We start from the raw sequence: 21058 nt of genomic DNA on the forward strand, positions 1-21058 counted from the left end.
GAGGAACCAGCAGTGGGGCTTCTACCTTCGTGTCAGCGTCTCTTTCGGTTGCGGTTCGCGACAAAACAAAGCAGAATATTCATCATCAGTGTTTTTATTTGTGCATAATCCAACGATGTTGGATTAACTAACTAACGAGTGGCTTTGCTCTCTCCTTTTGTTACTGAAGGCATTGTACTTGCGATTCTCAGAATATCAACCGGAAGTGAGAGGTTGAATTTGTCCTTGCATAGAGAAAAAGCAAAAAAAAATTGTTGGTTTACATAGACACCATTAGACGCACGGTAAATTAGAAAGTAAGCAGTGAGAGCTCTGAAGAAAGATATTGATATCGATATATTAACGGATAGAAGTAATGATAACTAAGTGCTATCCCATCGGCGACGAGTGAGGGGAATCGGGGGTGATAATGACAAACATTCTTTGCGCGATGGCGGTGTTGGGTTGGTATCTAAAGTGCAAAGAGGTGACAAAGATTTTTGTGCACATGTATTTATATATCTACACATACATAACAAGCCATCACCAATCCGAAACAACAAACAAGGGAAGGGGGAGAAGTGGTGGAATAGATGAGGAAATATGAACCCATCTTGCCAACGGCTAAATGCGTATAAATAAATGTATAGACACGTGAAAGGAAGTAAGGAATGAGGTCAGGGATGGTACCCTTTTTTGGCAATCGGTGTCCTGGTTCTCTTTATTAGTATCTCCTCTTTCAGTGTGACTTAAGTTGTTGAACGCGCCGCCTACACCACGATTTTACGTACTTTCCATGTTTTAGGTTTATCCTTTCTCACCCTTCCGGTGTTGTGGTGTAGTTGAGTTGGATAAAGGATCGGTAGCGACAAAAATATCAACGAAAGAAGCATAAACAAAACAGTAAATATACCACTGTTTCTAATATAATTATTACCACTACTCTCTTTGGCTCACTTTATATTAATTACATTGCGTCGCCCTCTTTTCTGGATTCTTCCATGAGTTGCGTCGCCTGGGGATACAAATAAACAGTTTCCCTCCACCCACTTTTTTTTCGAGTGAGGGGGAGAAGCAGTGAAGGGAAGGAGGGAGTATTTGCAGAGGCGCAGCTGCGTGCGATTGCCGTTCTTTTTGTTAGAGATGTGGGTAACATGTTCGCTCTTTGACTTCTTTGTTATGGTTGTTTGGTGTTTTTTTTCTACCTATATTGTTGAAGAAATCACTCCACTGCCCTTCTGGGGTCCGATGGTGTGTTTACATACTGTCTTGGGGTACAGGCTGTGAACTACCACGGAGCACAGTCCACCGTATAGACGGTGGCGGTGTTGGTGTTTTGGCGATACCTCGGGTCTACTTACCCGCAGTAAGGAACGCACACCCATTGATCCATTTATTTATTCTGCTCCTGCCTTCTTTTTCGTACGTTTCCAACACAGAAACGTTGCAATATACAGGGAAGTGGTAATAGTGGCAATGCGTCGAGGGCACCACCGACTGCGTGTAAATGTGTCTGGGGAATATGCGGGGAGGGCGCTGAATTTGTTGCTGGTGAGCGGGCGCCACGTAGCAACACGGAAACTCTCCAACTTTGAAGAAGTTGCTACGTTGCGCCGGGAGCTTGCGGCCGCCCAACAACGCATAGCGGAGCTACAGTTGAGTCAAGTTGCCGTTCACGAGGCCCTGCTGAAGCGACTGGAGGAGTCTCACCAGGCTGTGCATAAGGCGGCAATTCATGCACGGCACGCCGCATTGGCATTGCAGTGCAGCCACGATTTGATGGAGAGAGAGTTGCGTCGCGTGCTGTCCATCACGCCAACCAGCAGTAATATGAGCGGAGTTGAAGTGGATCGTCTGCGACGGGCTGCTGTGGAGGCGGGCGCGAGGGAAATTGTAAGAAGGAACATAGGCTTCCGAGTAGAAAAGCAATTGGAAGATCAGTTGCAAGTCGAGAAGGATAGTGGGGAGAGCAACACGATCAAAGGTGGATGACTATCCTTTTTTCTTCCTATTTCAAGTTGGATGTGCGTTCGGCACAGCGCGAGTAACATCCGTCAAATTTAGTCGGAGCAACCTCTCTCACCTTGTCTTTGTTGTGGTGGCGGTTGTGTTTGTGTGCCGCTTTTGCGAGCATTTCCACTTATTCCTTAACTCGTGAAAATGTTGTGTCTGGCATCAAGCTGCTCCTCCTCGTGCCACTTCCCCCCTGTAGAGGTAATACACATTTCACCCCGCACAGCCACACAAACACAAAATATACATTAGCAGAAAAGGGGGACTCCAAGTGTTTTGTATATTTGCCTATATACACACATTGAACAAATACGCTGTTTTACATGAAAATTGGATTATGGTAGTACTGCGGCCAAAGATAACTTTAACATCCGTGCGAGGTCGCATACAGGTAACTGCCGAAGACGGTGAGCGAGTAGGACCATGGGGTGGCACTGAGTGTTTTCTCTCGCGACAGACAGGACAAGGGCCGTGTCTCGTCGTTCGTTCAAGCCGACATAAGCGCCATCAGGGAACTTTTTTCCGACTAGAAGGTGTGCGGCAAGTGCTTTCCCTATACGCGATGGAGGGAAAACTGACAGTTGTTGTGCCGCATCAAAAACGCCTCTGCAGCGTGTTCATCGAGACATTTGCAGACGTTGACGCGCTACAGATGATGGCGGCCACTTTGCAGGATCGCAGTCGGTGGAAGGATATAGAAAAGAACGTCGCATGCCGAGTGCAGCGCATTACCCGCACGAACGTAGTGGATACAAAAAGGATCACAAATATGGACGGTGGTACTGATACCCATTTGGACTACAAACAGTTTGAATGGGGTGGGGGTGAAGACGACAGTTGTGCAGTGGGAGGAGTTAGTTGCAACCCCCTGGAGGGTGCGCGTGGGGAAAGGAACGGAGACGGCGTTGAGTCGATTCTGCAGGAGCGCCCAACGGGTCTCCCTTCTGCACATAGTGGGGGCAAGCTGCCGAAACATATGGGGGGAGACGAGTTGAATCCACAGTTGGAGGGGTCAACAACACCCGGTAGGATGCAATGGACAACGGATCAAATAGTTGCGACGCGGCTTGTCTGCACTGGGAGCAATGTTTTTATAACAGGCTCCGCTGGCACGGGCAAGACAGAGTGGCTACTCCATCTGGTAAGAAATGTCCTACCTCGTGACGATAGAACAGTCGTAACCGCCTCTACGGGTATGTCCGCCCGCTTACTAGGTGGGTGTACGATCCATTCTTTTGCGGGTATTGGGCGAGGAGAGGGAGGTTTTAACAGAGTATACAACCGTGTGAAAAGCAAACCGGAGGTGGTGCGCGCATGGCGGCAATGCCAAACGCTGATTATCGATGAGATTGGGAACATCTCCCCCGATACATTTTCCATGATTGACGAAATTGCTAGAAGTCTGCGTGGGGCACCGGAAAAACCATTTGGTGGCATTCAGGTTATTCTCCTTGGCGACTTCCTGCAGCTCCCACCTGTAGATTCACCCAAGGCTCGTAACGAGTGGACAAACGGGAATGACACTGACACGGACAGCAATCCCATCCCGGGCAAGTTGAAGTGGTGTTTTGAAACTGCCACGTGGGAGAGTCTGAAGCTTGCTCTCGTTGGGTTCAGGAAGAGCTACAGGCAGATGAACGACCCCGACTTTGCACTGTGTTTAGAGGACATACGCTTTGGTCGCTATACGAGACGTGTTGAGAGGATTTTGAACGAGTGCAGTACCCGTCAGATAAAGGAGCGGCATGGTATCGAACCGACACTGATCGTCGCCCGACGTGACGAGGCGACAGAGTACAATGCGGAACGGCTCAAGATGCTTGAGGATGTACATTTTCACCGCTATGAATCAGAGGATTATGCGGCTATTCCAGGGATGAACTTGGAAAAGGAGGTTTCTCTTCAACAATTACTGGAGTTGCGCATAGGTGCACAAGTCGTTCTCCTAGCGTCACTACCTGATGCTCCTCATCTTTCTAACGGTGATCAAGGTGTCGTTGTTTCCTTTGCCGAGCAAACCCGAGGTCCAGCTCTTCCAGTGGTTTGCTTCGCCACTAGTGGTGGTGAGGAGGTGCTGGTCCCCCGTGTTTCCATGGAGGTGTTGGGTCCTGAGGGAAGAGTAATTGCAACCCGCACCCAAATTCCCTTACAGTTATCATGGGCCATAACGGTACATCGCGCGCAAGGGATGACACTTCCCCTGGTGAGTGTGCGATTGAACAAATGTTTTTTTGACTGTGGCCAGGCGTACGTAGCATTGTCAAGGGTGCGGTCCCGGGAGGATCTGATGCTTACAGCGTTCGATCCGTCAGCTATATTTGCTGACGCCCGGGCTGTTGCCTTCTATGAGAAGAACTTCCCCGCTCAGCGGCAGAGTGTCGAAGATACCGAGTGCGAGCTAGTACCTATCAAGGGGAAAACAAGGGCAAAACACCCGCGTTCTCAGGGAGAGAAAAACAGTGTTGATGAGGGGGGAAATGCCCCTGAGGAGCACCCACTGAGAACAGATGCCGCCTTCACGGCTTACCACGACCTTGATAGCCAGGTCAGCACTGACATGCCACTAGTGCCGCAACCACCGAGAAAAAAGAGAATGTTGGTGGAAGAGCTGCCTCAAGTAACGTCTAGCGCCATTCCGAACTTCACGCAAGAGAGCAACAACGGTGACGCAAATTCACAACTTCAGCACCCCTTTTCTCAGAACAATCTAATGGTGGACGATGATTGAGGAAAGAAACTAAGAGATCACACAGTAGCGCGTTAGTTGTGATAACCTAAAGGGTAGGGACACTGTTAGATGTTGTGTTTCAACGGATTCCTGTCTGCCCCAACCTGCATCCTTTACCTGCGCTTCTACTTCATAGATTTATCTGCTTGTTCATTTCACCCGGAGATACACTCCTTTGAGCACAAGCTGGTTAAACAAATAAATAATATATATGTATATGTATATGTACTTATTAAGGGTGTGATTGCGAGCTGCCGTCGATGCCACCGGAGATTCATCACTGTTGCCTTCACATCTTTCCCCGTATTTCTCCCATCGTTTTCCTTTAAAACATAACATGGGTACCCACGAAGGACTTGATAGGTAAGACGGATTTACCTCCTAAAATTCCCTGGTCGATATTACTCCGCCATTGGAACACAGTCGTGCTGTTTCCCAGCGGAAGACGGTCAAGAGTTGGTAGAAAATAGATAATAAGGAACCAACAGCAGCGAGGAAGTCCTGTTTGTTTTAAGTAATTTACAGTAAGTACATATATACCACATGCCGCAGGATAAACGATTAATTATAACTCGGGCGGTTCTCCACAAAGTGCAGCGTGTTTGCGGTAGCGCGGATGCCGCGTCGGCGGAGGGTATCTTTATTGAATTTGTTGTACCCGCGGTGGTAGTAACACAGTGCCCAGAACTAACGGGAAAGTACGTCTTCCAGCTCCCCAACCGCACGTATGTGATGAATGGCCGCACGACATGTCTTATTGTTCCACGCCTCCTATCAGGTGGCGCGTTTAAAGTAAACAAGAGACACGGCTATTACGACGCTGTGGTTACGGCTGAGGCCATATGCAAGCGAGGGGATACAGAGGCTGCACGGCGGGCAGCGCAAGTCGCCAAAACGTTTGCCCACTTTGTTGTAGACTCGCGTATTGTATCAAAGCTACCGTCGTGCATTACCGATGGGGCGGTAGTGACGAAGGTGGCAACAATGAAGGTCCCATCTACTGTAGCCGACGAAAAATCTGATAGGAAGAATGAGCAGGGGCGAAAAGGTTCGCAGAAGCCCCCAGATGGGGCGATTGTTAAAGGTAGCCAGCAATACGTTGAAACGGAAAAAGCGCCAGTGGGGATGCCCCCGCTGGTGAAACTTTCAAGGAAGTGCATTACCCCCCTGCACAACCTTGATGAGCAAGGTAATCTAACCCTCCGCCTTGCGCAGGGAGCATCGGGCTCTGTTGTCCGCGTTCGCCAAGCCGGGCAGCTTGTGGTGCGTGTCGGGCACGGTGGGATGGTTCCTGGCGAAGTGTGTGACAACGCAAAGAGTTTCGTCTACACTTTGAAGCGGGAGTTCCCAACAGTGTGGAAATACATCCACGAGTTTCAGATGACGTCCGCGGTAACGGAGCCCATTCGCTTCATGGAGGTTCACATACAGAAGTAACTGGATACGTGTATGTTTTAAAACCTGAGCTTATTGAGTCTCTTCCCCCCTGCACAGTTCCTTTTCACTCGGTTTGTGTGCTGTTCTATTTTTTAGTTCTACCCGCGTCTGCCTTTCCCCATCCCCATTATGTTTTCTTTTTTGCAACCAGCATCTTGGTGTGTTATTCGTATCAAGACTAAATTGTAAGGCGAGGGAGAAGGGGGAACAAACTTCGTAGGAGTGTAGCCGGTATCACAAAGAAACACCCCACCAGAGTTGGGACTCTAGTTTTGTAAGGTATCAACGAGGCGTAGGAGTACGTGTACTTTCGAGCTTCTGGCTCCGCCGTTGACGATTGTTGTGGCTTTTGTTTATTCATTGCAGTTCGTTATCCCGTGAGCATCTGATGCAGAACGTTATCCTTGCCCATGACGGTTCGGTTGTTGCCCCACGTCGGTATTCCACAACGCAACAGCAGACGGCCCAGCAGCCTAGCTCATCCACACACTCAACGCGTAATCAGAAGCACCACCATCAACAGCTGCAGCAGCAATCGGATGCAGATGATAATTGCGCCTATCTGCAACGCCATTGTATTCCATCAAAGGTAGAGGGTTTATTCAGCAATGTGTTGAATGATCTCCCGAATGACCCTTTGCTCCACATTGTCGAGCAACTACGTGCCAGTAACAACAGCAACAACCTTAGCAATGGCGGCAATCCCCCTAACCATAGTAAACAGGCAACGAATGAGTCCATACGGGAGGGTGCCACCGGTAGCGGCACTACTGAAGGTAAGGAGCCAGTCCCACCAACTACACCATGTGCGCCCTTCACCCGAACTGCATTGGTGAGTGAGGGCTTGAATCCTGAGCCACCGACACGCGGCAACAACCCCGTCAGCGGTGCTGAAGACCCTTTTGTGCATTCTATGAATGTGGCCACAGAGTCTGGTTGCCGCCCTGTCGGTGAAAATTTGAATACCCCACCAGCGAGCGTAGATGCGGCGGGATTATCACTAGCTAACGCGACACCAACGACGACACCTCTAACGACATCTGCCACGCCTTCAGTAACGACGTGCGAGTCCATGAATGCCTTCACGCTTGCATCTGGGCGAGCAAGGACTCCAACGCCGCCGGCATTTTCCGAATTAAGTTGCACCAACTATCGTGGGAGTGTCAACGGTGCGCGACCCGCTACCCACGCAATGCGGCCGTCGTCAAGAGGGAGCAGCAGGAATGAGGTGGTTCAGGGGGTATGTGGTGTCCGTTTTGGGGCAACCAACGACATATTCTATGGGGGGCCAATGCCACCCACACTGGATCGCGACGAAAGCACACGTAGCGACCTTTCGGCCTTCAGCGTGGCGTCCATGGACTTGCAAGACTTTCTACAGGAGTTCCGCAGCGCCAAGGTCGAGAGCGTAGGGGCAGAAGCGAAGATGGTGGATATCAACGCCCTCTCCGACATCATTCAGAATGTAAATATTCCACTTCCAGATACTCCAATCATTGCGGACTTGTTTGATGAAGTTAGGAATATCGCCGCACTGCGCTACGACACTGAAGCATCACCCGATCAAGCGAATGACATGGAATGTCAGAAGCGCATATCGGCGACAACGACAGTGGTGACGGGGTCTGAGTCGAATTTAATTGACTGTATATATTTCGAAGCCTTTCTAGCGCGAATGGCGTTCATGATCCAAGGCCGTTACCCGATGGAAGTCTTGCGCGGGACTTTCTATTCTATAGGTGAGTCGGCTCGGCAGAAGCCATCGGCGGATGGCGCAGCACAGCCCTCATCAGTGACACCACCACAGACAACGCAGCAGCAGCAGCAACAGAAGGTGTGTGCAGAAGATATCCGCGGCCCCAGCACAAGCTCCTTTGGTGTTGCGAGCAGGCCGTACCGTGTGGCTGCAAAGTCGGGTTGTAGAAACAGCAACAGCGGTGCACTCTCCGCCGACAGCAGTAGCAATACACACACCTCTCCAACTGTCATTCCCACCACCGCCGCCTGCCCAATAAACTGCAGTGCAGCAGAACAAGCAGCCGAGCCCTCGGCACTCCTTAACGGTGTGCCACTCGCCATATGCGTGGAGGAGGGTCTCTGGCGTGGGCTCGGCTTGCCTGCAACTCGTGAAGAAGTGGAGCGCGCCCTGCATACTCTTGGAATACCGGTGGACGGCAACTACAAGTGTCACGTCAATGACTTTGTGCGTCTGGTCACCGTTCTGACAAGTGGAGGGATGTCAGGGCTCTCGTGTGAGAAAACGTCACCTTGGGGCCCTGTGGGGATTGGGCGTGAGAGTTCATTTCTGCAGCAGCCGCAGGAATAAGTGGGCCACATCGTTGAGGGTAATGTGACGTGGCTTAACCATGCGTCCCCACCTGCTTATTCATATGATGTGCTGATGTTTTGAGCAGTAGAGGCGGTCGCGGCAGGCTGATGAGGTACAGATCACATTAAGTGGGAAGAAGGAGAGTCCATGAAACAAGTGGAGTGGGGAGGGGAAAGTAAAGGAAATTGTATGATTGCTATCAATTAATATAATGCTCTGCGGTCTACCAAAAATAAGAGGTGTGCCGTCCCTACCCCTCCTGTGCTTCATGCGTGCAAAGTGGAAAAACTCCACGCGCGCACCTTTGTGTCTATATATCTATATATTGTTATATATGAATGCATATGATTGTTCATCATTAGTTTGAAAGTGTTTTTTTTCTTAGTTTGGTTTGTGTGTAAACGTTTCCTTTGGTTAAAGTTTGTGTTCACGAACCCGATATGCGCGTTTCTGCTTTCTTTCCCTCCGTGCGCATGTGCATGTGTATGATTGCTTTTGTCGCTTTAAACATTCAACGTATGAAAAAAAGGACTCGGCCCCCTCTTTTGTCTTGTTAATTTTTGTATCTCCTGTGCATGACCTTCCTTCATTCTTCTTTTAGAGAGGGGGGAAACTACTAAATAAAAACTTTCATCATTTGATGTTTCTGTTGTTATTAAGCGTCTGCTACGTCTTCTTTTTCTTTTCTTTTTTTTGCTGGGGATTTTTTGACTGTCACTCACTTCACTCCCCCTCTCTCCCTCCGGTGCATGGAACGAAGGCGGTGACGATATTCCGCCAAACACAAGGGGGGGAAGGGGAGGTTTGTTTTTCTTTTCCTGGTTTGTTCGCTTGCGTGTAGGTGCGAGTTCCCCAATGTTTTGTGCGGTGTTTCCTTTCCAAAGTACGGGGAGGGGAAGGAGGAAAAAGGAAGGGTATCACATATGTTGTATAACTAAATGGAGGAGGGAAGGAAAGTCAGGAGGAGAAATAGAATAGAAAGTGAGTATGAGCGAACAAAAGGACGGAAGATTCGTGTGAGTGAAAGTTGCGGAGCAGTTCACTGTCGTGTCATCGTTATTAGTGTCTATACTACAACCTTTTTCTTTTTTTTCGGTGGGCCTCTTCCTTTTCTTTTTTTCTCTCACTCACCATTTCAGCGCGGTTCCCTCTTAACCCCGACCCGGTACATCCACAAACTCACCCTTTGCTAAGGTTACATGCGGAAAGGAGGGAAAGGGAGAGTGTGTGCATGAGTATATAAAGATGCGTTTTTGGTGCTGCTTCTGGAACGGTTGTAAATGTGATGGAGTGCCATGAATGAAGCGGAGCATTCTTTTTTTTAAAAAAAGAGAGAGAACGTTGAGGATATGACGTAAACGGTGCAAATGCTTTCCACACCTGCATTACCCCACCACACTTCACCTACAAGAAAAAATAATTTTTTTCATGGCCTTTCTTTTTTTTTTTCTCTTTCTCTCTCTCTTTTATTCTTCGCACCTTCATTATGTCGTAGTTCGTCATTTGTAGCAGCTTCCTTGTAGAGTGGTGAGGTGACTGGCGAAGGGCAAATTCACTTATGCTATTTACATATTCCACAACTGATGCCTGGGAATTATATTGCATCAGCTGAACGCAAGTAACTGGAGCGGTGTCATGCGCAGTGGGGGAACTTAACAAAGCGCGATCAGATACGAATGGTTGGTATGGGCGTCAAATCAACGAAGGGAGAGACCAAATGGGGAAAGGTCAACTCACATTGGCTACATGAATTCTTGTGTTAACCAGGTGTTAAAACGGCAGCTCCTAAGTTTACTCGAACTAGGCGTAGGGATGCGATTTTCGCGCACCAACTTGACGGTGATATCCCCCGCTGTGTTTTGTGTCGGCAATTTTTTGACTTCCACTTATTGTTGGTGTTGCCCCATCACGGTGGATCACACTTGACACTTTTACTCACCTGCAGTCGCGCAATTGAATAATAACAATAGCGATAACTGATGAGCAGTTTTTTGATCCCTTGCTCTTTTTTATTGGCTACCGCCTAGTTATAAACCCACATTTGGGGTTGGGAAAAGGGAGGAAAGAAACGAAGCAGTTAACTCAATCGCGAAGCCGATACACACATTTGTAAGTGTCAGGAGGAGGTGGCATGACATTAGGGCCCACAACCAGAGTAACTGTCAATGTTACGGGTACAGTAACTGTGCCGCTGCATCTCAACGCGCTTGAAAGCCTCGATGACGCCCCCCTTCAAGAGGAAATCATGAGGGAGGCGGTTCGGCTCTCACTGGCGGAGCAACTGGGTGGATTCGACAACTTCACGGTTACTTCTGCACGCAAGGGTGGTAATCATGTCTGCGAGGCGCGACTGGATGTGGGCGACCTCTGCTCAATCATTGCTGACGTGAAGAACGCTTATGAGCATGGAGAGCGACGGCTTCGAGAACTGCAACAACTGATCACTGCGATTCGTGAACAGTTGAAAGAAAGCGGAAGAGAAGGCGGGAGCGAAGACGAGGACATCACCGTCCCCGGCATAGTAAAGGTCGTGAGTGACATGGTGGAAGATGCATTACGAGGACCCGGTGAGTCTTCGCTTTCAGCGGCCATCCGCGAGGTTTCGAATGATAAGAGTTGGTTGGAGGAGGTGCCTGTTGGAGATCGTAGCGGCGGGGCGGCGAGCAAATCTGATGAGGACAGCCCAAGTGGAGTCGGTTACACGCGCTTGCCTGACAGCGGTGAAGACAGCAATGGGAGTGAAAGACAACTGGAGTGACTGTGGGGACTCCAAGCTACACTGCTCTTGATTCTTGTTGTCGTTATTTCTTTTTCTTCTTTTCGAACCAGGGTCACCGTTGCGCTGGTCTAATCTCGGCATGAGAGTTTTCATGAAACTAGCTCATGTTTTCCCCCTCCTTCCTGTGATGTCCATATTATCATTGAAGAGGGTTGTGAAGCCCCATCACACGCTCTTAATACATAAACAGAACTAATTGCTTTGGTGTGAGCCGTGGTATCCATTAAGTGGAAGTTAACGCAGACGACATGCTGCGTGGCGTGACAGCACTTTTGGAAGCTATTGACGAACGTGCAGAGCAACACGCCCGTCAGGCAGTAGAAAGGAACGTCGAGATCAATGTGTCATCCTGTTCTACGGAAGGCCACGACCCTGCACAACAGGGAATGTTGAGATGCAACGTTCCTGATGGTTCAGTTGCGATTGACCCCGCCGGGTCTGGTGTTGTCTATCTTCCAACATTCCCGGAGCCACCCTTCCCACTCCATGGGTTTGCGGCGCCTCCCCATCATGATGACGCCGTCGCCCCTTCCCTTAACACGTGGAGTCACATAGAGGGCAATGGAATTGCAACAACAGCATCTGCACTCGCGGCCGTGGGCAGGGATTCCAGTTCGCCTCTTACGGGGCAGAAGGAAAAGCAAATTGAGGCGCTAACTCAAATGGTTCAGCGGTACCAGGCAGCGGCAGAAGTTGCAAAGCAAGAATTGCTGCAACAGTCTCTGAGAGTGTGCAAACTAGAGGAAGCACTGCAAGACACAAAAACGGAATTGGAGGAACACAAGGTAAAGTCGCGTTTGTTGTTGGAAGAGCGCCAGCGTCAGTGCGAGGAGCTTCACGCACTTCTCGAGCGCAGGAAAGAAAGTGTCCCATTTTACCATAGTGATGATATCCCGGGGCAAGCGGAAAGTCACGTCGAAGGGGTGGAGGGTGTCAAAACCGAGGAGGGAGATGTGGGAGATTTGAGAAACAGCGTTACTTCCTTACAGCGGCAGCGTGAGTGGCTTGAAGCGCAAGTGGCGGCGGGGAGGCGTGAGACGACAGAGTTTCGTCAACGGCACAGCGCAGTATTGCAAGATCTGGAGTTCCTCAAAGCAGACCTAAAGGGGGTGCAAGAGGCTTTGGACAGCGAAGTAGCGGCACATAATCATAGCAAAGCGCTTTTGCAGAGCCGACAACGTGAGCTAAATGAGTTGCGAGCAGCTGTGGAAAGAAATGGAGGGACTTTCACCGCCTCTGGGGCCCTTGTTGCTTTACGTCCCGATGGAAGGAAAGAAGGTGATGTGCTGCTTTCCCGCCAATTGTTGGAAAAACATAAGGCGATGGAAACGGCGCTGCGTGACGCCGCAGAATGGCGTCGACGATGTGAAAGGATGACGAATAGGCTTGAAGAAGAGCGCACAGCACGTGTATCCATAGAGGCGCCCTATCCGATGGGTGAAGTGGGCGAGCCGCATAGTGTCACATTTTTCGGTGAAGAGTACAACGGTGTTGTTGGCCAATTCATAGGGAAATGTGGTCATGTTCTCGATTCAACGGCACTCCACGCCGCAAGACTGCTGCGTCGGTCGTCACCACTTCGGATCTTTACAATGGTGTACATTGTTTGTCTTCACGTACTGATTGTTGTGGTTCCGTTAATGCTGTCCAGTTAGGTGGTTGACTGATGAGTGATGAGGTGGCTTTGTGCGCATACAGTTTAACGGCAACACGCGGAGTGTGCAGGCGAAGTTGCATTCCGTGGTGTTCACTCCTTCGCAATGCTTGCCGCAAAAAGCAGCGGCCTGATACTACCTTTCGGTCCCTTATTGGTTTCACTCCCTGTTCGTTTCCCTGTTGAAATGATTGTTGGTGTTCCTTGACTGAGTTGCTCTTCCTCCCCCTAGCGGATCAATTCATTTTTTTTCTCGAAACCCACATGTTTTTCTTAACCACGATGTGGAATCACTGCTGCAGTTCCAACAGGAGGAACAATAGAGGTAAAGAAAGTGGTAGATATAAAGACGAGTAAAAGCAACCAGCACGATGGAGTTAATTGATCCCGTAGTCCCCTATGGTGACCGAGAGGTGCAAGAGGCTTTGCGACTGCTCGAGGAGCCCATCATCGTATTTGGTGAAACAATGTCAGAGCGTCGGCAACGTCTACGCAAGCACATGGTGGAAAAGGGATACGGAAGCTTGGATGCAGTCCGCGGGATACAACATTATTCAGGCTTCACTGCTGCAGCTGCGGCAACTCCGCGTGTTGGCAGAATGATTTCTGGTGCGGTTGAAGCAGGGGGAAAACTTTCCGATGCGCCATCAGAACTCGTCAAGAAGCGTGTGGCCCTACTTCCTGTTACGCTGGAGCGGGCGGAACGGCGGATCGCAAAACTAAAGGAGGCGTTTGTTGCACCCACTGCCGTTCGTGCCGCGCACCACTCGATGGTTGATCGGCTGCGCGGCCTCCGCTTAACGAAGTCAGTTCGCAACGTGAAAGTTGTTAGACAACGTGATGGGCCGTCGACATCTGAATCTGCGTCTATTTCAGAATTCTTTTGCATGCCCTTCACCTGCTGCGCGGCAGTCCCAGCGTTGGATCATATCGCGGTAACTGGTGCCGTGAACGGTGTCGTAACGATGTGGAGTGCTTCAACTTGTCGTGCTCTTGGAAGTGGATCCACGTGTGAGACTGGCTGGGGGCCAGTGCGGCATCTTGCGGCGCATCCCATTCAGCCACTCTTTTTTAGCACAACAATGTTCGACTCGCGCATCGCAATGTGGCGCATTTCCACGCAACCCCTGGACGATACGAGTAACGCAGGTGAAAGTGGCTCCAGCGTGGCCGGTGCTAATGGTGGAACAGGTGCAGTTGCAGACACCAACTTGTTCCTCAAGCGAGTGGCGCTAAGTAGCTCGAAACATACAGCAGGTATTAACCGAATCGCAGTGGACCCCACTGGTGTTTGGCTTGCTTCTGCAAGTGATGACACCACTGTGCGCTTGTGGGACATCAATAACGACACCCCACTTCTTCCGCTGGTTTCTCACAACGGATATGAAGATGTGTGTGGTATCCTTGATGTGCGGTTTCATCCAGACTCATCACTTTTAGCTACAGCTGACAAAGCAGGGCGCGTAGTTGCGTGGGATCTAAGGAGCGGGGCGGTCTCCTTCACCGCGGCTGGGAAACACGGCGGTCATTTGCAAGCCTGTACATGTCTTTCATGGTCGCTGTGCGGTTTTCGGTTCGCTACGGGTGGTGCCGACAACAATGTGCACGTCTGGGATGCGCGTTACCTGTGTCGCGGAGCGGCCGGAGCCCCATGCATACTGGCGGGTCACGACGACGTCGTCACATCCGTGGAGTTCTGCAGAAACCCCAGCTTCCCAGCCGTTCCAGCCGCACTCGTTTCCACATCTCTCGACGGAACGGTAAGATTATGGGATATGAATGCCACGGGTGCAAGTGTGCAGGTGTTGCGAGGGCCTTCTCCCGTTCGTGGACAGTGTTGGCCCGCAGAAGGGGGGCAAACGGGGGAAACGTTGTTTACCGTAGCCCATAGTAAGTACTGGTCGTTGTGGAGTTGTGTTGCGGATGGGGAGAGTTGCGAAGTCACTCGCAGAGAGACAGAGGACACTGTTGTCTCGGAGGTGGTGACACTGTTAAGGGACGACGTCGTGACGAGTGGCTTCAGAGAAGAGGAAGGCGATGGGGATGACGAAGAGGAAGAGGAAGACGAGATGATGGCATTGCGAAAACATAATAAGACAGCCACTGGGGAAAGTTGTTTGGCCCCCAACAATGGTGATGAATGTGCCCACGAAAGCACCGATGATGATGAGGATGAAATGCAACTACTGAAGAGAAAGTAACTCTTGGGATTGTTACTTCAGGTTGCAACATTCATCAGTCTTCATTCTCCCGAGTTTTGGTATCTGGCGCCAACAAAGGGAAACGCAGTGGCCGCAGGACTCCATGGACTTCTAGTCGCTAGCTTCAACTCAAATGCGACACACTGGGGGGGGGGTTGTTTTGTGCTCGTGTAATCCCTTCAACGTGTACTTTTGTTTGTGGTTTTCCGACCTTCTATTTGGCTGATAGCATGGACCCTTGTCCGTTTTATTCTCTTGTTTACTCGCTCGCCACATTTTTTTTCCTTTTAATGAAAACCGTAGCATTAACCGTAGCACGACAAAGTGGACGGGGGAAAAGAAGGAAAGGGGGAAGGCAAATCAGGAAGGGAGTTGATAAAAGGCCCGCAACTTTAAATGCCACGTGGAGGAGTCCGTTCTGATTCACACGTGGCGGCAGAAAAACCGCCGCGTTTACCTAATGCCGACTATTTCATTGACTCCATCAACCCTGATGATCCATCATCTATAGTTGCAGCTATGCGCTTCCTCATTGAAATGTCTGCCAACCTTTCGGATCACGGAAACCAAGCAGAAAGCATTAAATGTGCAGAGTCTGTTCTCTTACTGAGACGCGCACATGAGAATGCAGTAGCACCACTCATTGGACCGCTCGTTGAAGAGGGGTTGTTACCTCTTTGCAGTGTAGATCACGCCGCAGACATTGTTCTCCGGTGCAACAGCAATGCTGTGAGCGCCTTTAACCAACGGTGCTTCGACATGGCTGAACTGTTTCTAGGTAAGGCGCTCTTCTTAACTGATAGTCGCACTACCGAGGAGCTGAATTACTTCCCTTCTGCGGAAGCACGCCGCCTGCGCCTACGTGCCGCCACACTGAACAACCTTGGTTGTATGGAAAAACGCCGTGGAAGATTGGAGGAATCGCTCCGGTATTTGCGGCAGGCCGTGGATATGGAAGTGGCACTCGACAGGACAACTGGTGGATCACCGTCAACATACCTCAACATGTGCACCGTACTCAACGAACTCCAACGGCATGACGAGGCGGTTATTGCGGTTGAAAACGCCCTTTCTGCTATGAACGAGCAGATGCTTCGGCAGCAACACAAGCAGCAACTACCAACATGTGCTATGATGCTCGTGGTGGGGTTATATAACCTGGGAGTTTCGCTTGAGCTACGTAACCGCAGCGGTGATGTCGAGAGGGCAAAGAATGTATATCAGCAGGCATTGGAGGCCAGCCGCAAGTATTTTGTTGATCCGGCATGCCCAACAGTAGAAATGGCAATGATGGCAATCCAGCGAATGCACGCAGACCCGGTGTTCAGGGAGGAGCGACTTGAGAAGGAAAAGAAGGAGCGTGGTAAGACGGCAAAGGGACCACTACCACCTATATCAAAAGCAGCATCCGCGGATCATTTTTCGTCGGCAACAGAACCGCCGCCGCAACAACAACAAGCTGCACAAGAAACCGCTACGTCAGTTATGTCTGTTATACCAAGCACTCCAACACGCATCTCGTCGGCGTCGAAGGCGTCGATATTAACCCCGCCCCTTTCTTCGGCCACTCGACCGCAGATGCCCAGAAATATGCTACCGGACCACGAATCGACCAACCGGAAGGGGCCCCCTGAGCGGTCTGTTGCGCCCGATATGCAGAGGGAGCCCCAAGGAGGGAGTGAAGAAGAGTCCCCGGGACCGCAGGATCCACAATGGTCATCAACGCCAGGTGGAAGACCGTCGTTTCCACGGACTCAGGCGTCAGCCTGTTCTCCACCATCGCCACAATTCACGCTTTATCGACCGGAAACACGTCTGGAGGCATCTGTTCAAGAGGAACAACCACCACCTGTAATCGAGATTGAGCCGGAGTCCACCCAACTGTCAGCGCCCGTACCATTACAACTGCTGCCCCAACAGCGGCAAAGCGAGGAAGCGTGCTTAAACCCTCTTGAGGATGCAAAAGCAGCCCCATGCAGTGAGTCTAGTTCTGCCAAGTCTGCAGCTGCGTTGGTGGCGAAGCCAGGGGTGCCGGGTCTTATGAAAGTGAACACGCAGGTAACTGAGTGGCGATCCGGGGTAGTCCGCGGTCAGTCGCCGAAGTCTTTGTCCGACGAATTGCGTGCGCAAACGGTACCGGAAGTCACGAAGAAGGCCCCCAGCATGGGTTGGTCGGGCTCTTCCCTATTTAGTCGCTTGGAGAGCATGTCGGTTAAGAGCGGTCCCTCTTCGCAGGATCCTTTCGTGTGCTCAACAACAGCTAAACAAGCTGCCTCAGGACCACTGGGGGCCACAAAGCGGTCGGGCATTAGGCCACTGGTGCTTTCCCCTATTAGGTCCCAGTCGCTAAAATCGGGAAGCACAGCCAGTGCCGGGGTGTCGGACGGGCAACATCGCATTGCTCTCTCCTCTGTGTTCGAGTCAAAGGATGCGAGGAAGCTAAGTAAAGGATCTAGTTCCTCTCGGTTAGATACGATGAGTCTCTTTGGTCGACGTCGCTTTGCAAGCATCACATCGCTTGCACCTAAAGACAGTTCGGAAACGGCTTCGACGAGCCGGCCTATCCTTTCCGCGCAACAGGCTGCCTCAGTGGAAAAGCATCTCATGCGCGCCCAGCTTGGACAGAAAAAGGCAGAGGAACTACGGGGAAGCCTTTCCGCAGCAGGTCGCAGCGCTGCACTTGCCAGGGCGAAGGAACGAGAGCAAAAGCGTCTAGCCAAAGAGGAGGCCAAAAACGACGTCGCATTAGCAGGGGTGCTGTATGAGAAATTTGTTGAGGGAATGCGCACTGATGAACTTAGGCGCTGTCACCGAGCCGCTGTAGCCATTCAGCGTATATGGCGTGGTAGCCTCGCGCGCACACTGCTGACAAGGATGGTTATTGCCTCCAAGAAGATTCAAAAAACTTTCCGCATTTACCTCGTGAAGTTACAGGCCATTAGGCTGGCGGAAAAGGTGATGGAAGAGCGGCGGCAATCCGCACGGTTGAAGAAGGAAATGGAAAATGCCATAATAATTCAGAACCGTGTGCGACAGTTCCTACGACGACTGGAAATACGGAGGTGCTACCTGGCGCGGAAGATGCGTCACCGAAATGCAGCGTGCCGCATTCAGCGTGGTTTCCGTGCCTTCCTCAGGTGGCGTGAGGAGCACCTCGCGGCTCTCATTGAGGCTCAGCGAGCTGAGGAAGAGCGAATCTATGAAATGGAGGTACGCGCTGCGCGGCGTATTCAGGTGGCTTATAGGTGCTACCTGAAGCGAAAAATGGAGTTCCTCTTCGAACAGGAGCAAGAGCGCCGCAAACATGCCGCAGAGGTCATTCAAGCTCGGATGCGCGGTGTACTGGCGCGCGCTTGGTTCCGCTACTACAAGGCTTATCACTACGAGCAGGAACTCAAATCGGCAACTAATCAGAAGCGAATCGTGGTGATGCAAACAGCTACGAGAGCCCTCCTTTCTTCACGCCTTCGCAGACGGATGGAAATGGACTTACTTTACCAACTCCAACAACAAATCCTGAACAAGTCTGCAACCAAGATACAGTGCCAGTGGCGCAACCGCTTAGCGCGAATCAAGTTAGATCGATTACGTGCAGAAAAGGCGGTGTTGGAGCGTCGGGTAACGCGTGTTAAGCGGTGGTACCAGACACGTGTTCTGCGTCGAAGTTTCCTGCAAGTAAGAGAGAACAGGCGCCAAAACGACGCAGCCACCTGCATCGCGCAGTGGTACCGGATGTGTAAAGTGAGAGAGAAAGAAAGAGAAACTGCACGATACCATGCAATTAAGGCACGTGAGGCTCGTTTGGCGCGTCTTCAGGCAGACTCTGTTGTGCTGCTACAGGCCAGTTGGCGGGCCCATAACAGTTTCGTCTACGTCAGAAGTGTGCGGAGTTCATTCTTGCGCCTTACGCTCTGCGCGGAGTTCTTTCAGCGTATTGCCAGGGGGTTTCAAGGACGAATGGAACTCTTCGCGTATAAGTGTTTTCTCATCCGTCAGGCACAGGAGCGCGTTGAGGCCCAGCGTCGAGCAAGGGCCGCTTGCGTTGTTCAGCGTGCCTGGAGGTGCGCATTTGCAAAGGATAGGGTGGTGCATATGCGAAGATGTCACGTCGCAGCAACCATGATCTCAAAACACTATCGTGCTCGCTTATGTAGAATGGAGCTGCAACGGCTACGGGAGGCCAAGAGGTTCGAAGAGGAGACGGCAGCAGCCATGCGGATACAGAAGGCCGCACGCCACTTCTTACGCCGTCTGGATTTGCTTCGTCATGAGAATCGTAAAAGGAAGCGGAAGGAGAGGATGTTTATCCTCATGCGCCGCGACGAGGCCGCGACGACGCTCCAGGCAATCTGGCGCGGACGAGTAACACGGCGAGTACTTGAAGAGGAAAGGAGAGAATTAGCGGCATTAGAGGTACATATCCGGAAGGTGCAGCGCGCGTGGCGAACGCATAAATTCCGCTGCGGAATAAATGCGACGGTATTGAAGCATACTGACCTCCGGAAGAGGCGCTCCACAGCGGCGCTCAAGATTCAATGCTTCTGGAGGAAAATGGTTGCTGCAGAAAAGGTGGCCGTCCTCCGTCAGTTGCATAGGCGCCGTGTAAAGAATGCAAGAATTATCCAACGGTGGTGGCGGTGCATGCTGGCGAAAATGGAGTTGGAGGCGCGTAGGTTGAAACGACAAGAGGAAGTAGCGTATCAACTCTATTATATGGAAAGATGGGATGAGGCCGTTAGTCTCATTAACGCCTTCTTGCAGACAATGCTCTCGCAGCAGCATAGGCTGGTGGTGAAGAGGAAGAGACTACTTGAGCAACTGACGGATAAGGAACGGGAACGGTACCTCCGCAGACACGCGGCCATTATAAAAATTCAAAGGTTCTACCGCGGACACTACGAGCGTATGTATGCACGTGGGGTTAGGCGAAAGAAGATGGAAGAGGAGCAACGCAAACGCGAACAGGAAGCCTTGGAACAGCGAAGCGCTTTGGCTATACAGTGCGCTTATAGGGTGTTTAGGGCGTGTTGTGAAGTCACAGCACGTCGTAGGGCAAAGAGAGAGAAACAGTTGGCCGAGGAGCTGGAACACTACACGACAATGGATCCACAGGATGTCGTGCGCAACCTGTTCTGGATGCACGAGTCACATATGAAACGCGACCACATCAGGGGGCGTCTCAATGTCAAGGCGCGAAGCGACAAGGCTGCGGTCGTGATTCAGAGGGTGGTTCGACGCTGGCTTGCAGAACTCCGTATGGCTCGCAGAAGGGAGAAGAGCAAAGCACTGAGGGCTGTTGCGATCATTAAAAGCTACTGGAAGAAATACCTTGAGTGCAAGCGCGCTAATCTGTTAGAAATACAGAGGCGTGCGGCTACGATCATTCAGGCACAGTTTCGGGGCTACATTCACCGATGCGAGTGGGAAGAACGGCGACAAGCATCTGAGAAAGAGAAAAGACAACAGGTATTGGGAGAGAATAAGTTCGACGCTACGGCCACCGTTTTGCAGTCCTTCTGGCGTCGCATCACGGCGCAACGCTTGGTGAACCGGATGCGAGAGGAGCGCATGGAAGAAAAGAACTTCCATGTTACCAATGAGGCGGCCCGTACCATTCAGCAGGTGTATCGGTGTTATAGAGAACGCCGCATGAATCAAAATCAATGATGTAAACACAGCAGTTAGTTATTATACTAGATGTTTTATTGCAAAATTCACCCTCCCTTCTCTCCCCACGATCCGTACATACACTTTCGTCTTTACTTCTTTCCCCTCCATTTGATGTTGCTCCTCTATCTTTGTGAGAGCGGTGGGATGAGGTTGCTTACGTTGTAATGCAGTTTTTCTCAACCCCATGTCTGTATGACAGCAGTGCAACGAAGATATGTAAGAGGTATTTTAGAGGACAGAAACACAAACAGCAGCAGCAACGGAGGGG

At 50.9% G+C, this 21058-nt stretch overlaps 8 protein-coding genes across 8 annotated transcripts, besides 2 other annotated features; all 8 read left to right on the top strand.

Annotated features, from left to right (window-relative positions):
• Positions 1 to 1455: 1455 nt before the first annotated feature.
• On the top strand, positions 1456 to 1971 carry Tb10.70.7250 (hypothetical protein, conserved; the record flags this gene model as incomplete). Its single annotated transcript, XM_817255.1, has 1 exon — positions 1456 to 1971. One exon carries the CDS (start codon positions 1456 to 1458, stop codon positions 1969 to 1971), a length of 516 nt encoding a protein of 171 aa, XP_822348.1.
• A 358-nt stretch (positions 1972 to 2329) lies between these two features.
• On the top strand, positions 2330 to 4720 carry Tb10.70.7240 (DNA repair and recombination helicase protein PIF1, putative; the record flags this gene model as incomplete). Its single annotated transcript, XM_817256.1, has 1 exon — positions 2330 to 4720. One exon carries the CDS (start codon positions 2330 to 2332, stop codon positions 4718 to 4720), a length of 2391 nt encoding a protein of 796 aa, XP_822349.1.
• Positions 4721 to 4925: 205 nt separating this feature from the next.
• Positions 4926 to 4948: a microsatellite.
• A 315-nt stretch (positions 4949 to 5263) lies between these two features.
• On the top strand, positions 5264 to 6157 carry Tb10.70.7230 (hypothetical protein, conserved; the record flags this gene model as incomplete). The annotated part of the gene is made up of 1 exon (XM_817257.1): positions 5264 to 6157. The coding sequence occupies one exon, from the start codon at positions 5264 to 5266 to the stop codon at positions 6155 to 6157; it is 894 nt and encodes a 297-aa protein (XP_822350.1).
• A 388-nt stretch (positions 6158 to 6545) lies between these two features.
• Positions 6546 to 8483, top strand: Tb10.70.7220 (hypothetical protein, conserved; the record flags this gene model as incomplete). The annotated part of the gene is made up of 1 exon (XM_817258.1): positions 6546 to 8483. One exon carries the CDS (start codon positions 6546 to 6548, stop codon positions 8481 to 8483), a length of 1938 nt encoding a protein of 645 aa, XP_822351.1.
• Positions 8484 to 9919: 1436 nt separating this feature from the next.
• Positions 9920 to 9960: a sequence feature (CT-rich).
• Positions 9961 to 10617: 657 nt separating this feature from the next.
• Tb10.70.7210 (hypothetical protein, conserved) lies at positions 10618 to 11244 on the top strand (the record flags this gene model as incomplete). Its single annotated transcript, XM_817259.1, has 1 exon — positions 10618 to 11244. One exon carries the CDS (start codon positions 10618 to 10620, stop codon positions 11242 to 11244), a length of 627 nt encoding a protein of 208 aa, XP_822352.1.
• Positions 11245 to 11513: 269 nt separating this feature from the next.
• Tb10.70.7200 (hypothetical protein, conserved) lies at positions 11514 to 12920 on the top strand (the record flags this gene model as incomplete). The annotated part of the gene is made up of 1 exon (XM_817260.1): positions 11514 to 12920. The coding sequence occupies one exon, from the start codon at positions 11514 to 11516 to the stop codon at positions 12918 to 12920; it is 1407 nt and encodes a 468-aa protein (XP_822353.1).
• Positions 12921 to 13290: 370 nt separating this feature from the next.
• On the top strand, positions 13291 to 15120 carry Tb10.70.7190 (hypothetical protein, conserved; the record flags this gene model as incomplete). The annotated part of the gene is made up of 1 exon (XM_817261.1): positions 13291 to 15120. One exon carries the CDS (start codon positions 13291 to 13293, stop codon positions 15118 to 15120), a length of 1830 nt encoding a protein of 609 aa, XP_822354.1.
• A 396-nt stretch (positions 15121 to 15516) lies between these two features.
• On the top strand, positions 15517 to 20787 carry Tb10.70.7180 (hypothetical protein, conserved; the record flags this gene model as incomplete). Its single annotated transcript, XM_817262.1, has 1 exon — positions 15517 to 20787. One exon carries the CDS (start codon positions 15517 to 15519, stop codon positions 20785 to 20787), a length of 5271 nt encoding a protein of 1756 aa, XP_822355.1.
• Positions 20788 to 21058: the final 271 nt, after the last annotated feature.

The sequence above is a fragment of the Trypanosoma brucei genome, chromosome 10 (genome assembly GCF_000002445.2).
Source record: "Trypanosoma brucei brucei TREU927 chromosome 10, whole genome shotgun sequence".
Taxonomy (NCBI): Eukaryota; Euglenozoa; class Kinetoplastea; order Trypanosomatida; family Trypanosomatidae; genus Trypanosoma; species Trypanosoma brucei.